Raw genomic sequence first — 24,573 nt, forward strand, 5'->3', positions numbered from 1 at the left:
AATCAAAAGCAACATGAAGTTGGAACAGTTTCTAGGAAACCTTGAAACAGCGTTGAAGATCACAAATAGTTTATCCTGTTTCCAGCCGTCGATATAGAAAAGATGTATGCTAATTGCTGCCATCGGGATCGACAGTATAAGAGAAATCATGTCGAAAATAGCCAAAGACGTTAGTATCAATGACGTGGCAACGTTAGATTTCTTAATCTGTTTCCCATAGAAACGCATTGTGATTACTGTTCCCGGAATACCAAGGACACCAATAATTATACTGGGAATGAAGAGAAAACACATCGGCGAAAATTCCTTGTAAGGTGTCGTGTCATAAGAGCGATTCATTTTGTATCTGGTACTAGGGCCAAGTTAGTGGATGTAAGATCTCAAAGATACCAATCCATAAAATAATATAAGACTCCAAACAGTTCCCTCGGTGTGATAAGGAACGGCTAGAACCGATCTTGAAGGTTTTGACTGCTGTTGTGTTCCTTGTATAAACCGCTCGTATCTTTCATGGAAATGCGCTTTGCGATTTGTATTTGATGTATTATAATGGAAAACTCGAACAAGCCAGTAACGAATATTGATGGAAATATAATGCCGTCATCATAGCAACGGATACAATACTAATTAATGTTCCCACCTAGCGACATATTGCTTTGAAAACAAAATACTTTAGGCTGTGATCTCTTAACGATTTTGTAATCTACAGAAGTATTCGAAAATAGCAATAAATGTATCGAGCTGATTAAATGGAAATGAAGTTTCTTCACATTGTCATAATATAGACAAAGGTTTTCGGCATCAAAGAGAAACATAACGTTAATCTCCGTATAAGAACAACCATGTTTGAAGCCAACGGAATGGCTGTCATTGAAAATTAGCGCCTTTGAAGTATTCTTTGTACAGAATTTCTATGTATGAACAAGAAATAAGTTTACGGAGGCGACAAAATATCATTTTCTCACTCTTGTGTTTTGTTAGTTTGGTTTTGTATTGATGTAGGGATGGCGGCCTCACCTTTAAGCGTGTTGCATTCTTGGGGTGTGTTTTTGGAGACTGCGTTATGTTCGTGTTTGTCTAGTGATAGCGCAGAACTGACGTCGGCTTTATAGTGTTACATCACAGGCATATCGTACTGTTGGCGACATCCAGCGAGACATCCCATATGGATCACGTTGTATCGACTAAGGTTTTAGTACAAGGAATGAGAATATTAATTTAGTTAATATGTTATTCATACTTTTGAGAGGTGGGCAATTTTGTCTGCATACAATTAAAAGGAAGACTCATTACACCAGTAACCAGACCCCTTACTAGCAGGGGTCCAACTTGCTTTTACAACTGGTACAGTTGTGTAAATAAAGGGTCAGCTGGGACATCAACTGTCAACAGGGCCACATACATACCCTTATCAAATAGCAGATTACTTAATTTGGTTATGTGTAATCTGTTTGACCATTTGGATGGACACTTCCCTGCTAGGGCGAACCTCTCATAAAGGAAACAGTCAGCAGAGTGTCCCCCTCTCTACATGCTTTTCATTTCAGAATTTTCTGGCAAAGCATCAGCAACAAGATTTCTTTAATATAAAATGATTGACACATTTTGTTCATACTGTACTTTCAGGAGAATTGATGATACAATAGGCCATTTACCTCATTGGAACACACAAGCAGGACTCAAGCGTGTCCTATCGCAGCAGCATTTGATACCAGCAAGATTAGTCTCAATCAAAATGCAGAACCTACACCTGTCAGCAGTAGTCAAAATGAGGAGCATGACTTATCTGATGAGGACCGTGTCAGAATATGGGGAAAGCGTATGAAGATATCAGAGTCAACAATCACCAAGGGTTTGATTCAATGTAGGCACTGTCACAATTTTCACCAGAGGATCTACCAAAGAAGAAAATCACAATTTGACAGGGTAAACTTCTAAATAGGGCAGTCAGGAAACCCTTTTCTGACAAAACAATGGACATTGCGATGTGTTCTGAGGAAACGGTTGCCGACACCTTCTCTAGTGAAGTCCCGGCCCAAACCGGAAATAGACATAGCAGCAGCTAGTGTTGACCAAATCAACCAAGACGATATGTGTGAGCAAACGTGTTACGGCAGCTGGAATCTGCACAAGGAACACGAGCAGGTTCAACAAGGGATGTACCAGCCACTCATGGAGCACAGCATATATACTATCATGGCAGGACCCACAAATTATTTCAAAAAATTTCACAAATCCTAACCGGCAGAATTTCTATGATATCCTTGATTTTGTAAATCGATATTTTTTTATATTTTTTTTTTGGGGGGGGGGGGGTCTTCTCTTTTTTCGGCTTGTGTTTAGGGTCATAGCAGCGAGGAAAGAAAGGAAATATCTAAGACCTGTTCATGCCCTTATCAATTTGCAGCATGGACTGCAATGCAGCATATGCTGCAATCATGCTGCGTTTATGATGGGATCATGCTGCAATCATGCTTTAAAGTCTATGAGGTTATGAATTATGCCATGCTTCTGTACAGCATGTACTGCAACCATGCTGCAATGACCTAGGTATTTTTGATATGAATCGTATCATGCTGCAACCATGCTGCAATGACTTAGGTATTTTTGATATGAATTTTATCATGCTGCAACCATGCTGCAATGACTTAGGTATTTTTGATATGAATTGTATCATGCTGCAACCATGCTGCAATGACTTAGGTATTTTTGATATGAATTGTATCATGCTGCAACCATGCTGCAATGACTTAGGTATTTTTGATATGAATTGTATCATGCTGCAACCATGCTGTATTAACTTAGGCATTTTGGTTATGAACTGTACCATGCTGCAACTATGCTGTATTAACTCTGATAATTTATCCTCTGAATTGCATCATGCTGCAACCATGCTGTATTAACTTAGGCATTTTTGATATGAACTGTACCATGCTGCAACCATGCTGTATTAACTTAGGCATTTTTGATATGAACTGTACCATGTTGTATAAACTTTGATAATTTAATATATGAAAACTGTACCAAGTTTTGCTGTATTAGCTTGATTTATTGAAGTCGAAATGTATATGCTTTGGCCATTCTGCATCGACTTCAATGGGCATTTCTATTGGTGAAATACATGTCCCATGGTCAGTAAGGATTAGAAGAGCTAGATTTGTGCCAATTAAAACCAAAAATTACAGAATTATGATGAATCGTACACAAATACTGTCTGTCTTTGCGGTAATTAGTGATACTTCAGGGAAGTTAATAAATTTAGGACATTGTAATTGAAGAATTTTGGCTCATATTTTATTTCCTTGTGAGTAAAACTATTGTATTTATCTAAAGACCTTTATAGCTTTTCCTACATGGAAAAATACCTAGTTTCCTTTTGATGACTAAATGCTATCCAACAAAGGAATGCTAGCTCCTTTAAACAATTTTAAGACCAGATTGGCTGCTATATTTATACATGTAAATTTCAATGTATTCACATATATGAAGTGTTGAACATGTATGATAGATCTTTTTTTAATGAGAAAACCCTGATTTGTAGATTTACACTGCCATCCATATACATGTATCAATTATCAAAGCAAAAAAAAGTGTTAGGTTTTGATAGATCTCACTGGAAGATCTGTTTTCAAACAAAATTGAAATATTTATATATATAATATCAGCTACATTGTAGTCTGCTGATAAAAAAATTCAACATACATCTAATATTCATAACAAATATGCCCAACACAGAAAAACCATCAATACATTTTATTGAAATTTTAACAATTCATATTTCCATCAATAAATCAATATCATTTGATAGTTAAAAACTATTGTATATGTCCAACCAGTTTAACATCCATTCAATGCAGTTGCAAAATTGTATCGTTCGACACATTAAATTCAGCCCACACGCATGTAAGTCAAGCAATACAAACATAAAACCCATTAACTTTGTAGCACAACTGATCACCTATTTTAATAATTTAAGATCTATAACTGTTGTATATACATGTATACATCTTGCCTGAACAAATTTCTTGAAATATATTCAAAACATATCCATAGTCCATGTCATATCCAGGAACTTGCAAACTGAGTTAATTCTAATCTATTGATCAGTATATGCTGATGAGCATGTGCCGGAATTCTCATTATTGTAGCATATAATCAATGTCCCAATCAATCCTTTTCCCAAAAATTAGGGAAAGGAGATACAAAAGTTTTTCCAAAGCCAACGTCAATAAAGACAACAGGCTCTTTGATTGTCTCTAAGGGAATTGCCTTCACATCACCAAATTTCACAGGAGTAATGTGTGCACAATGAGAACTCTCATTTGAGTTGGAGACAAGTTCTTGAGCTATAGCTCCAAACTGAAAACCAGATGTTGTGGAACATTGCACATAAAACAAGATCTGAAAATTACCAGAGTCACAACAAACTGTGTACGAGTTCCTTCTTTTCACCTGGCGATATTCCTTGCTATGGATTACAAATCCTCTGTGATGGACTCGATAGATCTTCCTAACTTCTGACACCTTTCCAAAACACTTCTGCAGTGCAGCAATCTCATTTACATCTGGAATATATACTTGGGAAGCTCCTAATTGGAAGGACAGTGGTCCAACTTGCTTGTCTTTGTGAGAGGTTTTTCTGGTTTTTGTTAGCTGGTCATACAAAACCCTTGCAGGTCCGTTAGGAAGAGTTTCCTCCAGCTCAGGAATTTTCTGCTTAACACACACTGCAGTGACAACCTGTTGTTGAACCTGTTGGGTTCCATGAAACTGGTGTCGGAGATCCCCATTCAGGCCTTCGTAAAAAAAACATGAATGAGCCCAGAGTGGTCCAAGATCTTCCACTTTCTGTGACAGATGTAGAAGACTGTGCACATTGAAGGTTGAAAATCTTTCTCCATACAGTTCTTCCACTCCAGCTACAAATTTCTGAAGATGATGCTTTGCAGTTATCAAATCCTTTGTTGAGATGGAAGCCTTCAGAAGGAGGTGAATACCTACTACTAAATTCACATAGTGGAAAAAGTACATGGCAGGAAGGATGTCACACAAGATTGGAATGGAATAAAAAAGCAAAAATGTTCTGTATTCAGATGCTTTCCAGTCAGCATAATCATCGATGTTGTGGGGCATTCTTGATATTTGATGAGGAGGGCAGATACACCTCAGCTTTTCATTGATGATGTCGATGCCTGTACGGATAGACCATGCTTCCTGTCGATGATCCTGACTGATCCATAAGCCAATCATCATTCGAACCACTCCAAGGAGCACACAATCCACTGTAGTTCCGCGTACAAGGGAAAGAGAAGGAAAGAAAGAGAGCATTGATATGCCTTTAACACCCATGTCTGGTTCCCTCCGTTTACCATTGATAAACTTGAGCTCCACATTTCTTGCCCGGGCTAAGGTCTCTCGGTCTGATCTTAAGTTCGCATGACCATTGTTTATATGTTCCTCGGTGAGAATAAATAACAAAAGTATATGAAAACTTAACAATTCTTGTTAGTGACATTAAAAGATAATTTCAAAAGCTGCTCTCAAATTTCCTAAGTTGATTTAACTTTATTTTGGTAGTTGCCTATTTCAATAATTAAAAAAAGAAAAAAAAACCCACCTGCAAGCTTATTTCTTGAAACTTTGATTTTAAGAATTTGTTTGTTTTTCAGCATATTGTGTTACCAAGACTGGCAACTACAGGACAAGTCAGATAACTTCACTGAATGCAAAGCATTCGAAGTAAACCCAAAATCTGTGAATGCCAAAAATTTATGAACTTTCGTATCTGGTGTTTTTATACTTGGCACATGACATTGGTGCATGAGTATAAAAGTTTAATTTGTTAATATGTATGTTATGTTTTAAATCTATATCTAGATATTTTGATTATAATTTTAGAATAATTTGTTTCATTACATCCAAATCTAGTGTGAAAAACCGAGCACATGGTGCATTGTATCGTTGTTTTTTTAATTTATTTATATGTTGAGTTTGGGGGACATATGGGTAAAAGGACCAATGATAATAATTAAAAGATATTTGTGTTTATTTATTTTAGAATAATTTGTGTTGCATTACATCCATATTTAGTGTCAAAAACCTGAGCACATGGTGCATTGTATCTTTTTTTATTTATTTATTTATTGTTGAGTTTGGGGGAAATAGGAGGCCAGTGATAATAATTAAAAGATATTTGTTTATTTATTTTAGAATAATTTGTGTTGCATTACATCCATATTTAGTGTCAAAAACCTGAGCACATGGTGCATTGTATATTTTTTTTATTTATTTATTTATATGTTGAGTTTGGGGGAAATAGGAGGCAAATGATCAATAATTAAAAGATATTAATGTTTATTTATTTCAAAATAATTTGTGTTGCATTTCATCCATATCTAGTGTCAAAAAACCGAGCACATGGTGCATTGTATCATAGTTTTTATTAATTTATTTATATGTTGAGTTTGGGAGAAATAGGCAAATGACCAATAATACTAATCAAAAGGTATTTATTTATTTTAGAATAATTTGTGTTGTATTACATCCATATCTAGTGTTAAAAACCTGAGCACATGGTGCATTGTATCGTTGTTTTATTTATTTATGTGTTGAGTTTGGGGGAAATAGAAGGCAAATGACCATGGATAATTTAAAGATATTTTGTTAATTTTAAAATGATTTGTAATTCATTAAGATTTATTTTATATCTAGTATTTAAAACCTATGATGAGTTTTGCGAAAAAACATTTAAAGATATTCTGTTTATCTATTTAAGAATGAATTAAATGTTTTTATTATAAAACGTTTGTATTTCATGCCAAATACAATGTTGTTAAACTGAAGTATTCTTTGAGTTTTTATTACGTGATTTTCATTGATGCTGCCAACCATGCTGCGATGAAGAATGATCCCAGCATAATTTGCATAATTGAAACATGCTGGGATCATGCTTCCAAACCATGCTGGGATCATGCTGCAAACCATGCTGGGATCATGCTTCTAAACCATGCTGGGATCATGCTTCTGAACCATGATGCCATGCAGCATGATGCCAGCATGGTGACTATATTTTAGATTCTGTTCATGCTGCAACCATGCTGTGCTGCAGTACATTCGCAGCATGCTTAAAGCATGATCCCAGCATAATTTGCATAATTGAAACATGCTGCAACCATGCTTTAACTAGTAAGAATATATAGGGAAGTAAATTGGGCATCATGCTGCATCCATGCTTCATTCATGCTGCAATTCCATGCTGCATTCATACTGCAAATTCATAAGGGTGGTCCACCTGTCCCACTGCACACGTTTCACTTGAGCTTGGACAGAGGTCATTTGTAGCAGATTCACATATTCACAGTGGTATTGTGAAGACTATACTGTGTAATCAAAAGGTAGGACATTATTCAATTAATTTAATAGAATTGTTTGCTTGTTTGTTTATGTTTTACGGCCCATCGACAACTAGGGTCATTTAGGGCCAAACAATATACTATCGTTTTTTATTTTTAAAGTTAAAATCAGATAAAATTTGTCATTTTTAAAAGCATTTGTATTGTATATTTAGATTATGATAAAAACGTTGGTTAAAAATGGTAAAATATACATATGTAGGAATAGATTATGTGAACTTTGTGATATAAATAAAACGTCAAAGAGAGTAACGTAAACGACATCAAAGTCTATAAAATAGATCGATTTCTTTCAAGTAGCTAAATATTGTTTTCGAATCCACGGAACTGAAAAGGGTTTTTATATCCGGGACTCGAAAGTATTTATCACGAATGTGCTTGAAATCGGAACATTATATTAAAAAATGCTCCACTGTGAATTGAGCATCACATGCATAATAGAATAGAGCAGTTTCTAATTATCAATATTGTGAATCATCCACTGCAATCGCTTTTGTTCGGTGTATTATGCAACTTTTAGCAAATTAACTATGCCATAGTGAAAAGTAACCCCAGAGACAGATCCACGTGTTTCTGTTTGTCTCAGCGCTGAGCAAGGGTAGCAACTGCCATTTTTAAAGGTTTGGATGGGTTTATCAAGATCTAATGTCATTAATGGACGGCCTCCTGTGCGTGCGACATGCATGCGTGTGGAGAGTGCTTTGGGAGGCTTCGGTATGTTCGTGTCAAGTCTCGTTGTGATAGTCCGGAAATTGTGTCGATTTATAGTGCCATCTTACCGATTAATAGTACCATCTTACTGTAGTTAATACCTCGAACAGGCAAGACACACTCACGAGAGGCCGTCCTTAAATGACCTTAGCTGTTGACAGGAAGTTTGGGTAGTGTCCCCTGTCTGAAAGATGATAGTTGCTACTCCTGCTTAGCATTATGGTAATAGGACGATTGGTTTGCCCGTTGTTAGCATAAAGTGACCGGGTGGGTGTATCCTGCAACTGTCACTCACACTGACATAACTACTGGCGGTTAAACGTATGCTGTATTCGTCAATAAGATTCACGTGAATTTGTTCCACATGTGACGGGACTAATTTCAACCTCAACTTTGACCTGTATTAGTAACGTTAAAGCAAACAAACGCGAAAATGGCAAAAAATGTCACAACAATTTATTTAAACATGTTGACAACTAACCTTCAATCTAAATCAGAAAATCTAGCCATGCCCAGTGTCATAAACACACGTGTTCCAGGCCTAAAGTTAATGACAACTCGAGCAGGCTGACGCAGGCGAATGTCCAGCTTAATTCAATGTTTATGGCGAAACAATCCACATAAATAATTTATACAAGCCAAAATAATAATCCAATGTAGTATATTTTCAGATGCGGCCGGGCTCCCAACACCTACCAAGTTGTCATAATAACGTTATAGGCCTACGCTAAAGTACTCGAGTTGTTGTTAAGGCCTATCACGCCTTACACTTAATGACACACGTTTGTGTCTGATGTCTGCGAATTCTTAATCGTTGTGTTGATAGTTGTTTGAACTATATTGTAAATTAAATGAGTCTTTGTCAGGAATAATTAGTATTTGTGTGATATTTCCATACATATTTTAACTGAAACTGAACTCTGATTAACATAAAAACGCGTGAAACTAGTCGTCCACTCAGCAAGAAAGGCACTAAAAGAAGATATACGTTTATAGTTTCTTATTGATCGAAAGAAAAACACAAAACAAATAAATATATATTTAAATAGGAATTTAATAATTTAGGTATTATCTAACCTTGTAGAAATCATGGATTCGTAGCAGGTACACGACCTGTGACCGGTTCCACCGTGGTCATTTTAGGTTTTCTGAAGTGTCTGCACATCTCGCTTACTTCTTCTCGGAAACGTTTGTTTCCAATATAATATACCACAGCATTCATAGAGTAGCTTATGTTCTCCAGCAGTTGAGAACAAGAAATTATCAGCATCATATTTTTCACAGGCATCAAGTTTCCTTTGATTGACGTGATTGGTAAAATGACAACGAGTGGGAATACACAAAGCAGGAATATCGCCGTAACAGCCATGACAAGCTTTGTTGTCCTCAATTCTCTAGACTGTGCTGGAGTCAGTGTTCCAGTAGAATTGTGTCTAGAACGAAACCTCCGTAACAACAAAATAACTAGTGTCAAATTACAAACAAGTACACCACCAATAGGCAGAGCGAAATAAACAAACACGGCACTTTCATAAAGTACATCATATACTTTCTGGTCAACAAATGTTTGTGGTAACTGCATTAGATATTGAACATCATCTTCAGTCCTCTTGTTTAAAAGCACGAACTTGGGTTCCATGGCAAATGGGACGAGAGTCGGTGGAGCGATGATGGCGATAACGATGATGTATATCATTCCAACTCTTTTGGTGAAAATATCTTTCATCTTGTGTGGCCATGCAACACTAACGATTCTCTCGATACTGATGAAGAGCAGCATCAAATTGGAATAATGTCTTGGAAGTCTTGTTATGGCATTAAGTATGGCGAAGTAATCTTCCTGATTCCATCTAACGAAAAGTTGAACACTCGCTATAGCTAATGGAATGGCACCAAGTAACGTAAGAAAGTCAAATACAGCTAAAGCATTCAATATCAAATGTGTTGCCGTAGTGGACGTTCCAACTTTTTTGCTAAAAAAGCGAATACTAAATAAAGTTCCTGGAATACCGCCGATAGCCACAAGGAAAACAGGAATGAATAGAAAGCTAAATGACGCTAAAGGCACGTCTTCCTCCAGGGAACTATTGGACGAGATGTTGGAGTAATTTACCATTATGTCTCCAGTTCGGAAAGGATTACACATGTATGTTTCAAGATCAACTCTGGTATGGGGAGCCAGATTTTGCTCTTGAATATATACCAGTTGTCCAATCATAAAACATACATACGTTGCATCGTTGATACGACTTTGGACAGTGCATAAAAAGATCCAATGATATATGCTTTTGTATTTTTACGGTACCTCTAAAATTAATCGTATCCGTCTTGTTGCACGGAAGATACATTTGCAATACAATTGATTAAAGCCAGCATCTATTATGTCGTCGGAATCACCATCGATTCATCTTAATTGAAACGTACTTTTATACCAAACAAGATAAGTTTCTACCCAGAATCCAATCACTATATATTCTATAGGTAACCACGCCATCTATGGTGTTGCATATATTAATGCAAAGCGTACCAAGTTTAACTGATAGTTTTTAAACACTGTTCCCGGATTGTAACCGCAGAAATGACAATTCTCTATGGCATAACCCAATAAATCAAAGAGTTTAACTTTTGGCAATTTATTTTAACCGTGAAAATAATCATTTGTATCGATATTTTCATCATAGTTCAAAGAAAACCGTCGTTAACATCAATAAGTTCGTTAAAGCTAACAACACTCTGGACATCGTGTTTCTCATTTAAATGACAATGTGTCGGTATAACTTTATATTCTTTGTTAAATTGAAGCTAATTAGATAAGCAAAGCAATCCTAGTTCACTGACAAAAGGAACAATCTTCGTGATCAATATAGACGGATATATGGTAACGATTTAATTTGCATGATCACGTGTTTGTACCGTCATAACCTTTTGATGAACCATAATGATACCTGTTTCTAGGTCGATTTTCCATACACAATGTGGTAAAAAATCCGATACTTCATCAGTGCTGTAAAAATGACTTATCCGTGTGAGTTAGCCCACCTATAATGTGTCCATACACAATTCTTGGGATCGTTTTGAGCTAACTTACATGACAAGTCTGTAATAGTGGTGAGATAGTGCTATCTGGTTGTAACTGGTGTCATTTAGTATTTCACCAGATAGGGTACAGGAGGGGGGTATGGTATTGTTTTACGGTAAATCGACAATTTGAGTGATTTAGGGCCAAACACCACCAAACTAGAAGGACGTTAATACGAAGACACATTTCAAATTGAAACAAAAATGTTAAAAGGAAAAAATCACTGATATCAAACAAACTGGTTGCAACACATTTTAGGGTATTGCTATTGCACGTTAAAAATCAAATGTATATAATCATTGCGTAGCCCACCGGCACAGCTATCACACCATGCACTAATTTTTCATGTACGTATAGGAATTTTTTTTTTTTTAATTGTACATCACATAACATTACTTCTAGACCTCTAATGAATGTATCAACCAAATTAGAAGTGTGCGAGGTGTATACTTTTGAACTTACAATCTTTCCAAAAGCATACCCCACAAACCCTGTAATTGGTGTGTCGGCAGGAAGGTTGATCCGGAAAAGGCATCTGTCCATGTGATTGCAGATTTCCTTCTCTAGTTGTTTAGGGATCTCAATCTTGCCCCTGGCCATATCGCTTTCTATGGTACAGCTGTTGCCAGTGTGCTTTCTTTCATGATTGACCAGAAGTGGGTTCGTCCTCCTCTCTATCTGCTCTGATAAGAAGGCTTGGTCTGGACATACCTTGTTTGGTTTGGTTTATTTAGTTTAACGTCCTATTAACAGCTAAGTTCATTTAAGGACGGCCTCCCGTGCCGTGCGACATGCATGCGTGTGGTGAGTGCGTATGTGTTTTGGGAGGCTGCGGTATTTCGTGTTAAGTCCCATCACAGAAGCATACTGCCGAAGACACCCAGCAGCACACTCCACCCGGTCACATTATACTGACAACAGGCGAACCAGTCGTCCCACTCCTTGTATGCTGAGCGCTAAGCAGAAGCAGCAACTACCATTTTTAAAGACTCTGGTATGTCTCGGCCAGGGGACAGAACCCAAAGCCTTCCTCACAGCGGCGAACGCTCAACTAAAGGCCAAAAGTGAGGCATTGTCAAGGGAGACATTAGGAAGAAGAAAGTTGTTAAGAAGAGAAAAGATAAGATCCCAAATCTAGTCGCCTCTTACGATCATGCAATGGGGGCAGCAGGTACAATTCTTACGCCCTACCTGCAGGGCCCCGTTTACAATAGATTACAAGTTATGATGGAACCCCAATTGAACAGTTAGCGAATCAAATCAGGGGGCTTTAACAAACCTATCACGTGTTTTGGTCTAAAAGAGCCAGAGAAAGATGGGCGTGGTTATCTTGCACCCAAGACACGCATAAAAGGTGGCGTATCACGGTGTTTAAGTACATTTAGTAGAAGAAAGAAGCCATCATGACCAAAGCAGTTCTATTCGGAAGCAGTTTCATCGAGCGGCTAAGATTCTGCGACGACAACCTGGAGATACCCTGCACCACCATCTTTTGCGGCCGAGGAGGTTTACGGACCGACCGACTGGACCAACCCACTCTGGAAAAGGCATTAGCAGCAGCAGCAGACGAAGCCTTCATCCACGTCGGAGGAAACGATATAAACACGCAGTCCAGACCAAGAGAGATTTTCAACAGGATAGTTGAAATAGTCGAAATTCTGCGCAACACCGGCATCCAACGGGTATGGGTTGCAGAAATCATAACAAGAGGCAGATTCAAGCAACCAGGCATGAATAAGACAATTTTCGACAGAGAGGAAAAATCAACGCTCTCCTGTCGAAGAAATATGGTAGAGACTTCGTGCGGTTCCCGGATATTAAGTATCCAGAAGACTTCCATCCTGATCTGGTACACCTGGACAATACAGCAACTACATCCAGGAATACAGGGATGAAGAAGTATGCCTCCAGGATCCGCCGATGTCTCAGCAGCCGCTGAATATAATTGTACAAAACGGCCCTTTTTAGGGCCAACCACTTCTCAAAAAAAGATCACTGACGCTCGAAATACGCAAACAATATAACATTAGAAATAACATGACATGATTACTATTTTTTTTTAAACACAAACTACATCGTGATTTTTTAACCGATCCATTGTTGTTTTCCAATTGACATAGCAAACGCCCCCTCCCTCCCTCCTCCCCAAACGAGAAGAACAGGACGGCATTATTAAGTAAGAATAAAGAAGTAAAAGAAAACATGACATTTTTTTCAGTGCAAGCATTTCATCTTCAAGAAAATTAAGCATGGGAAGATATCTAAATATATGAAAGAGCTGAAAATATCTACCGGAGCTTTTCAAAACCGCCATAAAAATCATTAAAAAAAAAAGCAATGCAAATTAGTCAACATGTATTAATTATATAGTCGCCTTTCAAAACCGCCGTAAAAATCATAAAAAAAATCAATGCAAATCAGACAACATGTATTAATTATATAGTTGATAGTTTGTGTGTCTCAATACTTTAACCACTTCTCTGTATTTGTAGGGCGTGTTTGTAGACGAATTTGTCATTTCAATTTTCTTATATACTGAAACGAAAAAGAAACGCAACATGGAAAATTGTGATTAATTTTGTATTAAATATACATATCTGTATAAAAATCGCGGAAATAAACATGCACCCTGCCTAACACCCATACCAATCTTCAAAATCACCCAAGTGTGACTAGAGACCTATGCACTTCCGGCGCGGTAAAAACATCAAAAACCGTGCCTGTACAAACATATGCGTTCTTTTTTCATTCAAACCAGTATCAATTCATCACTAACATTGAGCCACATCATCGCCAATACTTTTGCAAACAATAATTCCTTTTACAATTATGCCACGGTTATCAAAGGTTGATAGAGGACGTGCTATAGCGATGCTTCTGGCAGGGAACACGCAACTTCACGTCGCTCGACAATTCAGAGTTCACAAATCGACTATTAGTCGATTAGTTTCACGTCTTAACGCAACAGGAAGAGTCGATGACCAGCCGAGATCAGGACGTCCACGCGTAACGTCGCGACGTCAAGACCGGGTTCTTAGGTTGGCACACCTGCGTAACAGGAGATTAACGGCCGCTGAAACGGCAAGGAATACGATTGGTAATCATAACCGTCGAATTCATCCCCAAACAGTGATCAACAGACTGCGTGAGGCTAATTTGCGTGCAAGGCGACAGTACGTTGGTTTACCACTAACACCGCAACGTCGAGCACGTCGTATGCAATGGGCAACGGCACATATGCCCAGACGTTTTCCTATGAGACGTTGGAGGTCTATGCTCTTCACCGATGAATCTCGATTCACGTTATTTCGAGCAGATGGCCGTCAACGTGTGTACCGGCGTCGAGGCGAACGTTTTGCTGACGCCTGTGTTTTGGAACACGACCGATTTGGGGGTGGATCAGTTATGGTTTGGGCGGGAATCTCCCATGGTTTGAAGACGCCTTTGGTGATAGTCAATGGGAATTTAACGGCCGTACGCTATCGGGATGAGATCCTTAGGCCCCATGTTGTGCCGTTTGTTAGGCAGCATCATCTAACCTTTCAGCAAGATAACGCGAGACCACACGTTGCAAGAGTCTGTAGAGACTTTCTTGCGACACAGAACATTGTTCCTATAGATTGGCCTCCATATAGCCCCGACCTGTCCCCAATCGAGCATTTGTGGGATGAATTAGACAGAAGAATTCGAAATCGCCGTAACCCCCCAAATACCCTCCCTCAGTTAGCAAATGCACTCGTCCAAGAATGGAATAACATTCCAATACGGAAAGTCAATGCCCTGATGAACTCAATGCAACAAAGAATTAGAGATGTGATAACTGTTCGAGGAGGACACACACGATATTAGGGCACGGTTTCAAAACTGCTGCCATTTCAACTTGGATTCACGTAGGGTACTACCAATCATGACCTTCTAGCAAAGTGACCTGTTCTTAAAAATCTCTAAACATTTAAAGGATGTTACATCAATATTCAATATTAACTATTACATATGAAATTTAAACATAATGCTCACAAGTATTATTTTATTAAACCTACAATTTGAAGTTGCGTTTCTTTTTCGTTTCAGTATATAATTCGTAATTCAAATCAATTTTTAACAGTTTGGTTTATTTTGTTTAACGTCCTATTAACAGCTAAGGTCATTTAAGGACGGCCTCCAGTGCGTGCGACATGCATGCGTGTGGTGAGTGCGTATGTGTGTTTTGGGAGGCTGCGGTATATTCGTGTTAATTCTCCTTGTGATAGACCGGAACTTTTGCCGATTTATAGTGCTACCTCACTGAAGCATACTGCCGAAGACACCCAGCAGTACACCCCACCCGGTCACATTATACTGACAACGGGCGAACCAGTCGTTCCACTGCAAATATGCTGAGCGCTAAGCAGGAGTAGCAACTACCATTTTTAAAGACTCTGGTATATCTCGGCCAGGGGACAGAACCCAAAGCCTTCCTCACAGCGGCGAACGCTCAACTAAAGGCCAAAAGTGAGGCATTGTCAAGGGAGACATTAGGAAGAAGAAAGTTGTTAAGAAAGAAGAGAAAAGATAAGATCCCAAGTTTAGTCGCCTCTTACGATCATGCAATGGGGGCAGCAGGTACAATTCTTACGCCCTACCTGCAGGGCAGAATTTTTAACTTTTCAATTGATATAATGTATCTAATTTTTAACAGACTTAGACCATTTCAATTGATATAATGTACAAAATCTCAAGAAAAGCACACTCGTTATTGCAATTTATTAAAATCTAAAAACCGTTAGATAAAATTGAGATAAGGCCCTTTATTTTTTGGAGATAAGTCCTTGTTCCTTTGAATAATCGATATGTAATTAAAAAAACATTCGTAATTTTCTTTTATTTCTATTTTTCATATGGAATATACATGTCACAGTAGTCATATATTTGCAGACATGATTTATAGGCGAATACTGTATTGGAATTACATGTATTTTTGTTGTTGACATGACAACTACATATGCATTTTTGGTGTTGTTCAAATAGATCTTTTTTTTTCTTTTTTTTTTAAATTGTTATAAAAAATACTCTATACACGTGAACATTTACACCTTGTTTCTTTTTATTCTGATCGATTCTATTTCGGTCCGATTCGGTTGAACATACCGTGTGTATATGTAACTAGACGTCTATATTCTAGTTAGTATATCAGCTCTGATATAACGTTATACACGTCTCGTCACTTACTATTAAAAATAAACATATATATTATACGTTTCCGTTTCGGTCCGATTCGGTGATTCGTCGTACCGCAAGTTATTACATGTATTTCAGTGATTTTTTTTTTTTAAATTAGCGTCCCTGTGCACACCCCACTCCAATAATCGTCATCATTGACTATTTTTCTCTCGTTTGCTGTTTGTAAATTACCTCTCTTTGACTGTTAACAGCTACTGGTTGTAGCGTATTCAGGTGGTTGGGGTTAGGTAACGCAATTGTGTTCTGCTTGCTCGCGTTTGGGACTTATAATGTGAAATTATTTAGTAAACTGTTGCCCATTCTTTCCTCAATTTGATATTAGCTTGTCTACTGGATATTATTTGCCACGATCGTGCTTGCCTTTTTATTTTCATACGTAATATTTCGATTTATTTTGGATGTAAAACTTGGTGTTTTCATTGGGTCTCGTAAGCCAGTGTCATGTTGAAAGTCAGTTTGTAGATTGAAGGAATAATTCCATTTTTAGAGCACTCGCGGAGTGGCTAGTGAATATTTCCGCCTCTCGGACACTTTCTTTACCGGTAAGGCGAGGGATGGTTGTTGGGAACCTCGTATGATATTGGAGAAAAGACCATGGCCAGAGGGTAGCAACTGTTGTATTCTGCCCGGACATGTCCCTTGCTTGAGACCCAGGGTGTCAAAGTCGCACTTTATACTTCATTAGTAATTAAACATGTTTGACAGTTGTATATGTTTTGGGTTGACACACGTAGCGCTCATGCTGTAGACAGGCTACGCTCAAAAATATCCCCATCTAGTTGTCTCGCTTCAAACAAAATGCTGAGTGCTAAGCAGGAGTAGCCACAACTACGTTTAAAGTCTCTGGTATGTATCGGTGGACATGTAGAACCCAAATGGGCGAATGTTCAACTAAAGGCAAAAGTGAGGCATTGACATGGGAGACATAAGGGAGAAAGTTGTTAAAAATATTTAAAATTCTTACGCCCTACCCTCGCGGCAGATTTTAATATGAAATAATATTTCTTGCATAAAACACCCGAGAATTTCCACATTTATGCTATAAAAACCTTTAAAAATAACTGAACTGAAGTTTGAAGGTAATGGGCTTCGAGCTAGAAAATGACGGGTTACGATTTGCAACGTTTTCCTCGCCTACTGTAATATAGGCCCTACTTGACTCCGCATATTGATACAATAGCAATGCTGTACAATAGCGATGTACTGTAAGCCTAGACTTTGCAAGAGAATTTTGTAATGGTTGGAGTTACGACTTCACGGACGGAATTCGCAAGCTAAAATGACTGTGTCACGGGCTGCACCACCCAATATATCTTGTGGACGAAACGTCTTATTTCGACGATATTCAGAGACATCGACTGCGGCAGGGATCTGTTTTGATACCGATTGTCATTTCAACATGGACTAAGGCAAGGTTCTGTTTTAGTACCCACTGTTATATCACATACAAATATATATCTGAATAATTTCAAATAGGATGTATTGAGTATTTGTCCTTCAAAATGGTTGTGTGTATTGTTTTAGTTATTATTATTAATTAAGTATGTATTACATGACGTTACTGTATTTGTTACTGTATTTTTTACATTTTCATATTTTCATATTTTATAAATTCGTGCTACCGGACTAAAAAGAAAATTCCAACTGATCAGATTAATCAATGTAACAATTTATGTAGTTATATATGTTGTATACAATATAAATATTCTCACGGTGGAATGTTGAAATCAAAGGTTTTTTGTTGATTTCTACGAAATAAATATATAATTATTTATATATCTGTCGGGAACTTTCGCTTGTATTCGTGGTATCACAAAGACAGGTCCATTGATATCGCGAAAATGTGATAGCAATGATGCAGATTGAATATAAGAGAAAAACTAAAACAGATATAAAAGTATTAAATTTCTTTGCAAAGTTATTGTGGTATAATTCTCACAACACTGAAAACAAATTCATCATCACGCGCTATATTCAATTTGTTTCCAATGTCGTGAAAATTATAGGAAAATGATCCCCTAAGACAGTTTAATGCATAAATATGTACAGTTCAATTATTACAATTGGGAGAGCAGAAAAATCACACTATGCAACGGAAAGCCCGACTATAAATGACGTTCCTTTGAAAAAGAATACCATTATCGTATGTCAAAGTGTAAAACAATACAGGAAAAGTTATTGTCATTAATAACTGCAATTAAATCGTTCAAGGTAGTGTCTGAATTCAAATAGCGTTAGCGGTATACATGTATATAGGGCGGGGCCAAATGTCAATTGGGCTATATTTATATACCGACTTTTTCTCTGAAACCGAGCAATGGATATTGCTCATATTTTTACTTGGCATCACTATTGGTTGGGGATTCAAAATTGTACAAATGGTGGGGCTGACCCCCCAGGGGCCTAAGGGGCGGGGCCAAACAAGGTCTATCGGGCTGTATTGACATATAGCGACTTCTTCTCTAAAACCGAGCAATGGATTTTGTTCATATTTACCTGTTAGCATCACTATTGGGTGAGGATTCAAAGCTGTACAAATGATGGAGCTGGCCCCATGGGGCCTGATGGACGGGGCCAAAAGGGGTCAATTGGTCTATATTGATATCAACGACTTCTTCTCTGAAACCGAGCTATAAATATTGTGCGTATTTGCCTGGTAGCATCACTATGAGGTGGGGATTCAAAATTGTACAAATGATGGGGCTGACACCTTGGGACCTGAGGGGCGGGGCCAAAAGGGCTCAATATAGCTATATTGATATAAACGATTTTTTCTCTGAAACCGAGCAATGGATTTCGCTCATATATTTGCCTGGTAGAATCACTATGGAGTGGGGATTCAAAATTGTCCAACTGATTGGGCTGACCCCAGGGGCCTGAGGGGCGGGCGAAAAGGGGTCAATTGGGCTATATTGATATAAACGGCTTCTTCTCTAAAACCGAGCTATACCTATTGTTCATATTTGCCAGGTAGCAACACTATGAGGTGGGGATTCAAAATTGTACAAATGGTGGGGCTGACCCCCAGGGGTCTGAGGGGTGGGGCCAACAGGGGTAAATATAGCTATACTGATATAAACAACTTCACTTAAAACAAGCAATAGATATCGCTCATATTTGCCTGGTAACATCACTATGGGATGGGGATTCAAAATTGTCCAAATGATGGAACTGACCCCAGAGGCCTGAGGGGTGGGGTCAAAAGAGATGAATTGGGATATATTGGTATTTAATGACTTCTCTGAAACAGGGCAATGAATATCTCATGTTTGTCTGGTAGCATCACTATAGGTGGGGATTCAAAATTGTATAAATGATGGGACTGACCCCCCTGGGGGCTGATGGGTGGGGCCAAAAGGGGTCAATTTGGCTAAATTGATATAAAGCATTTCTTGTCTGAAACGAAGCAGTGGCTATTGCTCATATTTGCCCGGTAGCATGGTCATGGGGTGGGGATTCAAAATTTTGCTCATGTCTATGCATCTTTCAAATCTAAAACATTTTCTTATAAATATGGTTATTTAACTTGTAATATGATTGTTTTTACATATACATTTAATTGTTTGTTTCATGTTCATATTAGACCACAAATATCTTAATAAAAAAATTATATAAAAATTGTTTACAAACATTTAAACTCTATTTCCTTATAATAATTTATTTTAAAATTCAGTATTATGATGTTTGTATTCTGCGAGAAAAGTGAGATGTGGTTTCATAACCGATGTGTGAATTGGACAATAGATCAAACCTCTATCTTGAGACAGCTATAGTAAATTTGATTATGACCTCTCTCTAAAAGGGCTAGTAATGAATGGGAACAGAAATTTGCTGACTGAGGGCACTGATGTAGAGAAAGTATTGCTCAGGAATGAGAAGTTGACAAGTAATTAATGAGACAAATTACACACATTCAGCTCAAAGTTGATTCGTCGAACGAAGACGATGCAGTTAAACAAATTTTGGATGAGCACAGAATAAACTTGTAAAAGTATCAGGTAAAGGAAACTGTCTCTTTAATGCTTTAAAAATGGACGTTACTGGCAATGCGAGTCTATCGTCCATGCTAAGAGTACTGACTTGTACAGAGATGGTCCAGGACAAATCGGTGTACGATAAAATGACAATACGTCTTAAGTCTGATCTCACCATCTTATGAAACCTGTAGAGATGCCGCAAAAACAAGTCATTCTCATCGGCATGGACGATGCATGCCGCAGCATCAGCACTTAGTTGTCTGATTCAATCCGTGTATCCACCAGTAAATGGCTTCATGTATAAAACTGTCGGTTGTTTGAATACCACAATTATGCCTTTGGAATCAATGAGCAGAGAACCTGTAGTTATTTCTAGCATTGGGAGTAAGAAAACATGGGACTCCCGCCCACTTTGTCCCTCGGATCAAACCGGAACTTGATATTTCAATCATTGATAAATATATTATGAGTGGATGTGGGTTAATTATTAAATGAAAGCGGAATCTGACAGAACTTCTCATGAAATCCATTATAGGGAACAACCAATTGAAAAAATATATTTTTGAAACAGCCCCTGTGTATAGAACGTTGAGCCAAGGATAAAATGTCTGGCAGCCACTGATTGGCCAGTATGTTATGAAGTGAGAAAATAGATATGTAGCCTGATAGGTAACTATCAATAAGAAATGTTGATATAAATTTCGTAAGTCCGATTGGTTTTTTCCCCAAAAGTTCACGTAATAATAGTAAACAGGTAAACATTTAAGATTTTTGAGAATTTTTACTGCGAAATTCACCTATTTTCAAAATGGCTACCCTGGAGAAAATTTGAGCTGAAGGACCCAACCTTTTTTTTTATTAGGTGTTATATCAGACCCTAAACTTTTGTTATAAACCATAATCGTCATATTCAATTCAAGAATTTGAATGAAATAATCCAAAACGTTAACACTAAAGTCTATGGGAAAACAATTGGTTGGTTGGTCTCTTTACACAAACGAAGAGTCTCGTACAATGGACAAAAGTCATGAAAGTCACGCAAATCCTTCATACACAAGACAGATATCAAAAGACATGACCTCATATCATAATAAACTGGAAGGCAATTTTCCAGCAACGAATACGTTTCTAGACATTTTGGTGAATGAAAATGTGACCCATAAAAGTTCCACACTCCATTAAAGCTGACAAGCAAGTTAAATAACTTTCGTTTTGGAATTTAAGGGAGAACAAGGAGCCGCAAAGCTTTGCATTATCCCTCGCGCCCCGCAGTTGGTATGAAAACCCAAAGAGGTACAACTAGGGCGTTAATCTAATACATACATACAGTTTTGGTGAACTGTTTTGTAGCTGTAGCCCAGAAAAGTATGTAAAATGGACAGATAGGACACAACTAGGATACTACAAACAAAAGGAAACATTAGTAATTTGTTTTTGACAAATTTTTCATTATAACAGAAACAAGAGATCCCAGAGGGATCTTGGCGCCCACCATTGAATGATCTTCATAGGTTCCATGTCAGATTGATCTTTTCTCTACTTTCCCTTCATTTTACTGATCTGTGCAAATTGAGACATCCCTCCAGTACTTTTCAAACAAGGGAATCCTAGCTATATAAGAAATTTGAGATTTAACGATAATGGCTGTTTGTTTGCCAGGTTGTTTTCAGGACAGACAGGTACAAAAATGCAATACAAGGGACCAAGGGGAACCTACTTATGAAATTTGAGAAAGATCCATTCAGTACTTTGAGAAATAGAGATAACAAACTTCAATTGTCTAAATCCAAGATGGCGGTCTGTCGGCCATATTGTTTCCAATTGATCTCAAAATGCAATAAGCATAACGAGGCACCAAGGGGAACCTCCATATGAAATTTGAGAAAGATCCCTTAAATACTTTCTCAGAAATAGCGATAACAAACTTCAATTGTCAAAATCCAAGATGGCTGCCTGTCGGCCATGTTGATATCTGATTGGTCTCAAAACGCAATATGCATAACTAGGCACCAAGGGGAACCTTCATATGAAATTTGGGAAAGATCCCTTCAGTACTTTCTCAGAAATAGCGATAACAAACTTCAATTGTCAAAATCCAAGATGGCTGCCTGTCGGCCATGTTGTTTTCAGATTGGTCTCAAAACGCAATATGCATTATAAGGCACCAAGGGGAACCTACATATGAAATTTGAGAAAGATCCCTTCGGTACTTTCTGAGAAATAGCGATAACAAGAATTGTTTACGGATGGAGGGAGGGACGGACGGACGGACAACGGACCTCGGACGCAGGGCGATTTGAATAGCCCACCATCTGATGATGGTGGGCTAAAAATACCGAAAAAGGAAGGTCTGCAATAGCAAAAGGCACGACTAGAGTACTAGTCTGATCCATACAGAAAGTTTAAAGGAGCTGCGCTGAACGGTTTTTGAGTTATAGCCGGAAACAAAGGAAACTGTAATTTGGAATTTTTGACTAATTTTCCATGATGTCAGAAAAAATACCGAAAATGGAAGGTCCGCAATAGCAAAAGGTACAACTAGTCTGATATAAACAGAAATTTTCAAGGAGCTGCGTCGAACGGTTTTTGAGTTATAGCCCGGAAACAAAAGGAAACAGTAATTTAAAATTTTTGATCAAGTCTCAATGGTGATAGAAAACAAAAACAAAAATGGAAGGTCCGCAATAGCAAAAAGGGCATTAGTCTGATATATACAGAAATTATCAAGGAGCTGCGTCGAACGGTTTTTGAGTTATAGCCCGGAAACAAAAGGAAACAGTAATTTGGTATTTTTGATTATGTCTCCATGGTGACAGAAAAAATACCAAAAATGGAAGGTCCGCAATAGCAAAAGGCACAACAAGAGCACTAGTCTGATATATACAGAAAGTTTCAAGGAGCGGTGTTGAACGGTTATGGAGTTATAGCCCGGAAAAGAATGTCAGACGGACACACGGACGGACGGAGGGAGGGATGGACGGACGCAGGGCGAAAAACCCAGATTTTTCAATTTTTCGGACTTAAATATTTCTGCATTAAGTTTTTGATGCAAGTGTTGAAAGCTATTAACATCACTTTATGATTGTACTAGGGTGCTGATATTTGGTAAAAGAGTCTCTATGGAGTTTCACTATCCCTTCTTCGGGTAAAACTGAAAATAAAACAATGTGAAAATGCTCACATTAGACAATTTATACCGGTCCACATTTTACAAGGGAGTCAACTCTCATAAGGATAATATTTTATCAAAAAATTGAAGAAATATGTCCAAACGCAATTACATTTATATTTGATATATATTCAATTGATCTACAACCTGTGGGGGTTGTTAAACTATCCCTTGGCAGAGTTAAACTGAAAGATTTTTTGGGGGAAAAAACTATTTGGATTTTAAATTTTTTTGTGCAAATGTTGAAAGCATTAACACATCACTTTATGATTGTACTAGGGTGCTGATATTTGGTAAGAGTCCATATGGTTTGGTTTGGTTCATTTTGTTTAACGTCCTATTAACATCTGAGGTCATTTAAGGACGGCCTCCCGTGCGTGCGACATGTATGAGTGTGGTAAGTGCGTATGCGTGTTTTGGGAGGCTGCGGTATATTCGTGTTAAGTCTCCTTTTGATAGGCCGGAACTTTTGCTGATTTAAAGTGCTATCTCACAGAAGCATACTGCCGAAGACACCCAGCAGCACACCCCACCCGGTCACATTATACTGACAACGGGCCAACCAGTTGTCCCACTCCAAATATGCCGAGCGCTAAGCAGGAGTAGCAACTACCATTTTTAAAGACTCTGGTATGTCTCGGCTAGGGGACAGAACCCAAAACCTTCCTCACAGGGGCGAACGCTCAACGAAAGGCCAAAAGTGAGGCATTGTCAAGGGTGACATTAGGAAGAAGAAAGTTATTGTCAAGGGTGACATTAGGAAGAAGAAAGTTATCAAGAAAGAAGAGAAAAGGTAAGATACCAAGTTTAGTCGCCTCTTACGATCATGCAATGGGGGCAGCAGGTACAATTCTTACGCCCTACCTGCAGGGCAAGTCCCACTTGGAGTTACACTATCTAATATATTTAATATATATTCATTTAATCTACATCAGCATAGCTTGTCTCCCGAATGTTTGTCAATAAATAGTTTATATATATAAAAATTGGTATGGTTTTGAAAAT

General features: G+C 37.9%; 1 protein-coding gene across 1 annotated transcript; it reads right to left on the minus strand.

Moving 5' to 3' along the window:
- Window positions 1-9,210: 9,210 nt before the first annotated feature.
- On the minus strand, window positions 9,211-10,239 carry LOC117318472 (adenosine receptor A3-like). Its single transcript, XM_033873487.1, has one exon. The coding sequence runs from the start codon at window positions 10,237-10,239 to the stop codon at window positions 9,211-9,213; it is 1,029 nt and encodes a 342-aa protein (XP_033729378.1).
- Window positions 10,240-24,573: the final 14,334 nt, after the last annotated feature.

The sequence above is a fragment of the Pecten maximus genome, chromosome 1, assembly GCF_902652985.1.
Source record: "Pecten maximus chromosome 1, xPecMax1.1, whole genome shotgun sequence".
Taxonomy (NCBI): domain Eukaryota; kingdom Metazoa; phylum Mollusca; class Bivalvia; order Pectinida; family Pectinidae; genus Pecten; species Pecten maximus.

What these genes read in the sequence shown, in the direction of transcription:
- LOC117318472 (XM_033873487.1), bottom strand. Translation starts at nt 10,239, where the DNA reads ATGGTAAATTACTCCAACATCTCGTCCAATAGTTCCCTGGAGGAAGAC.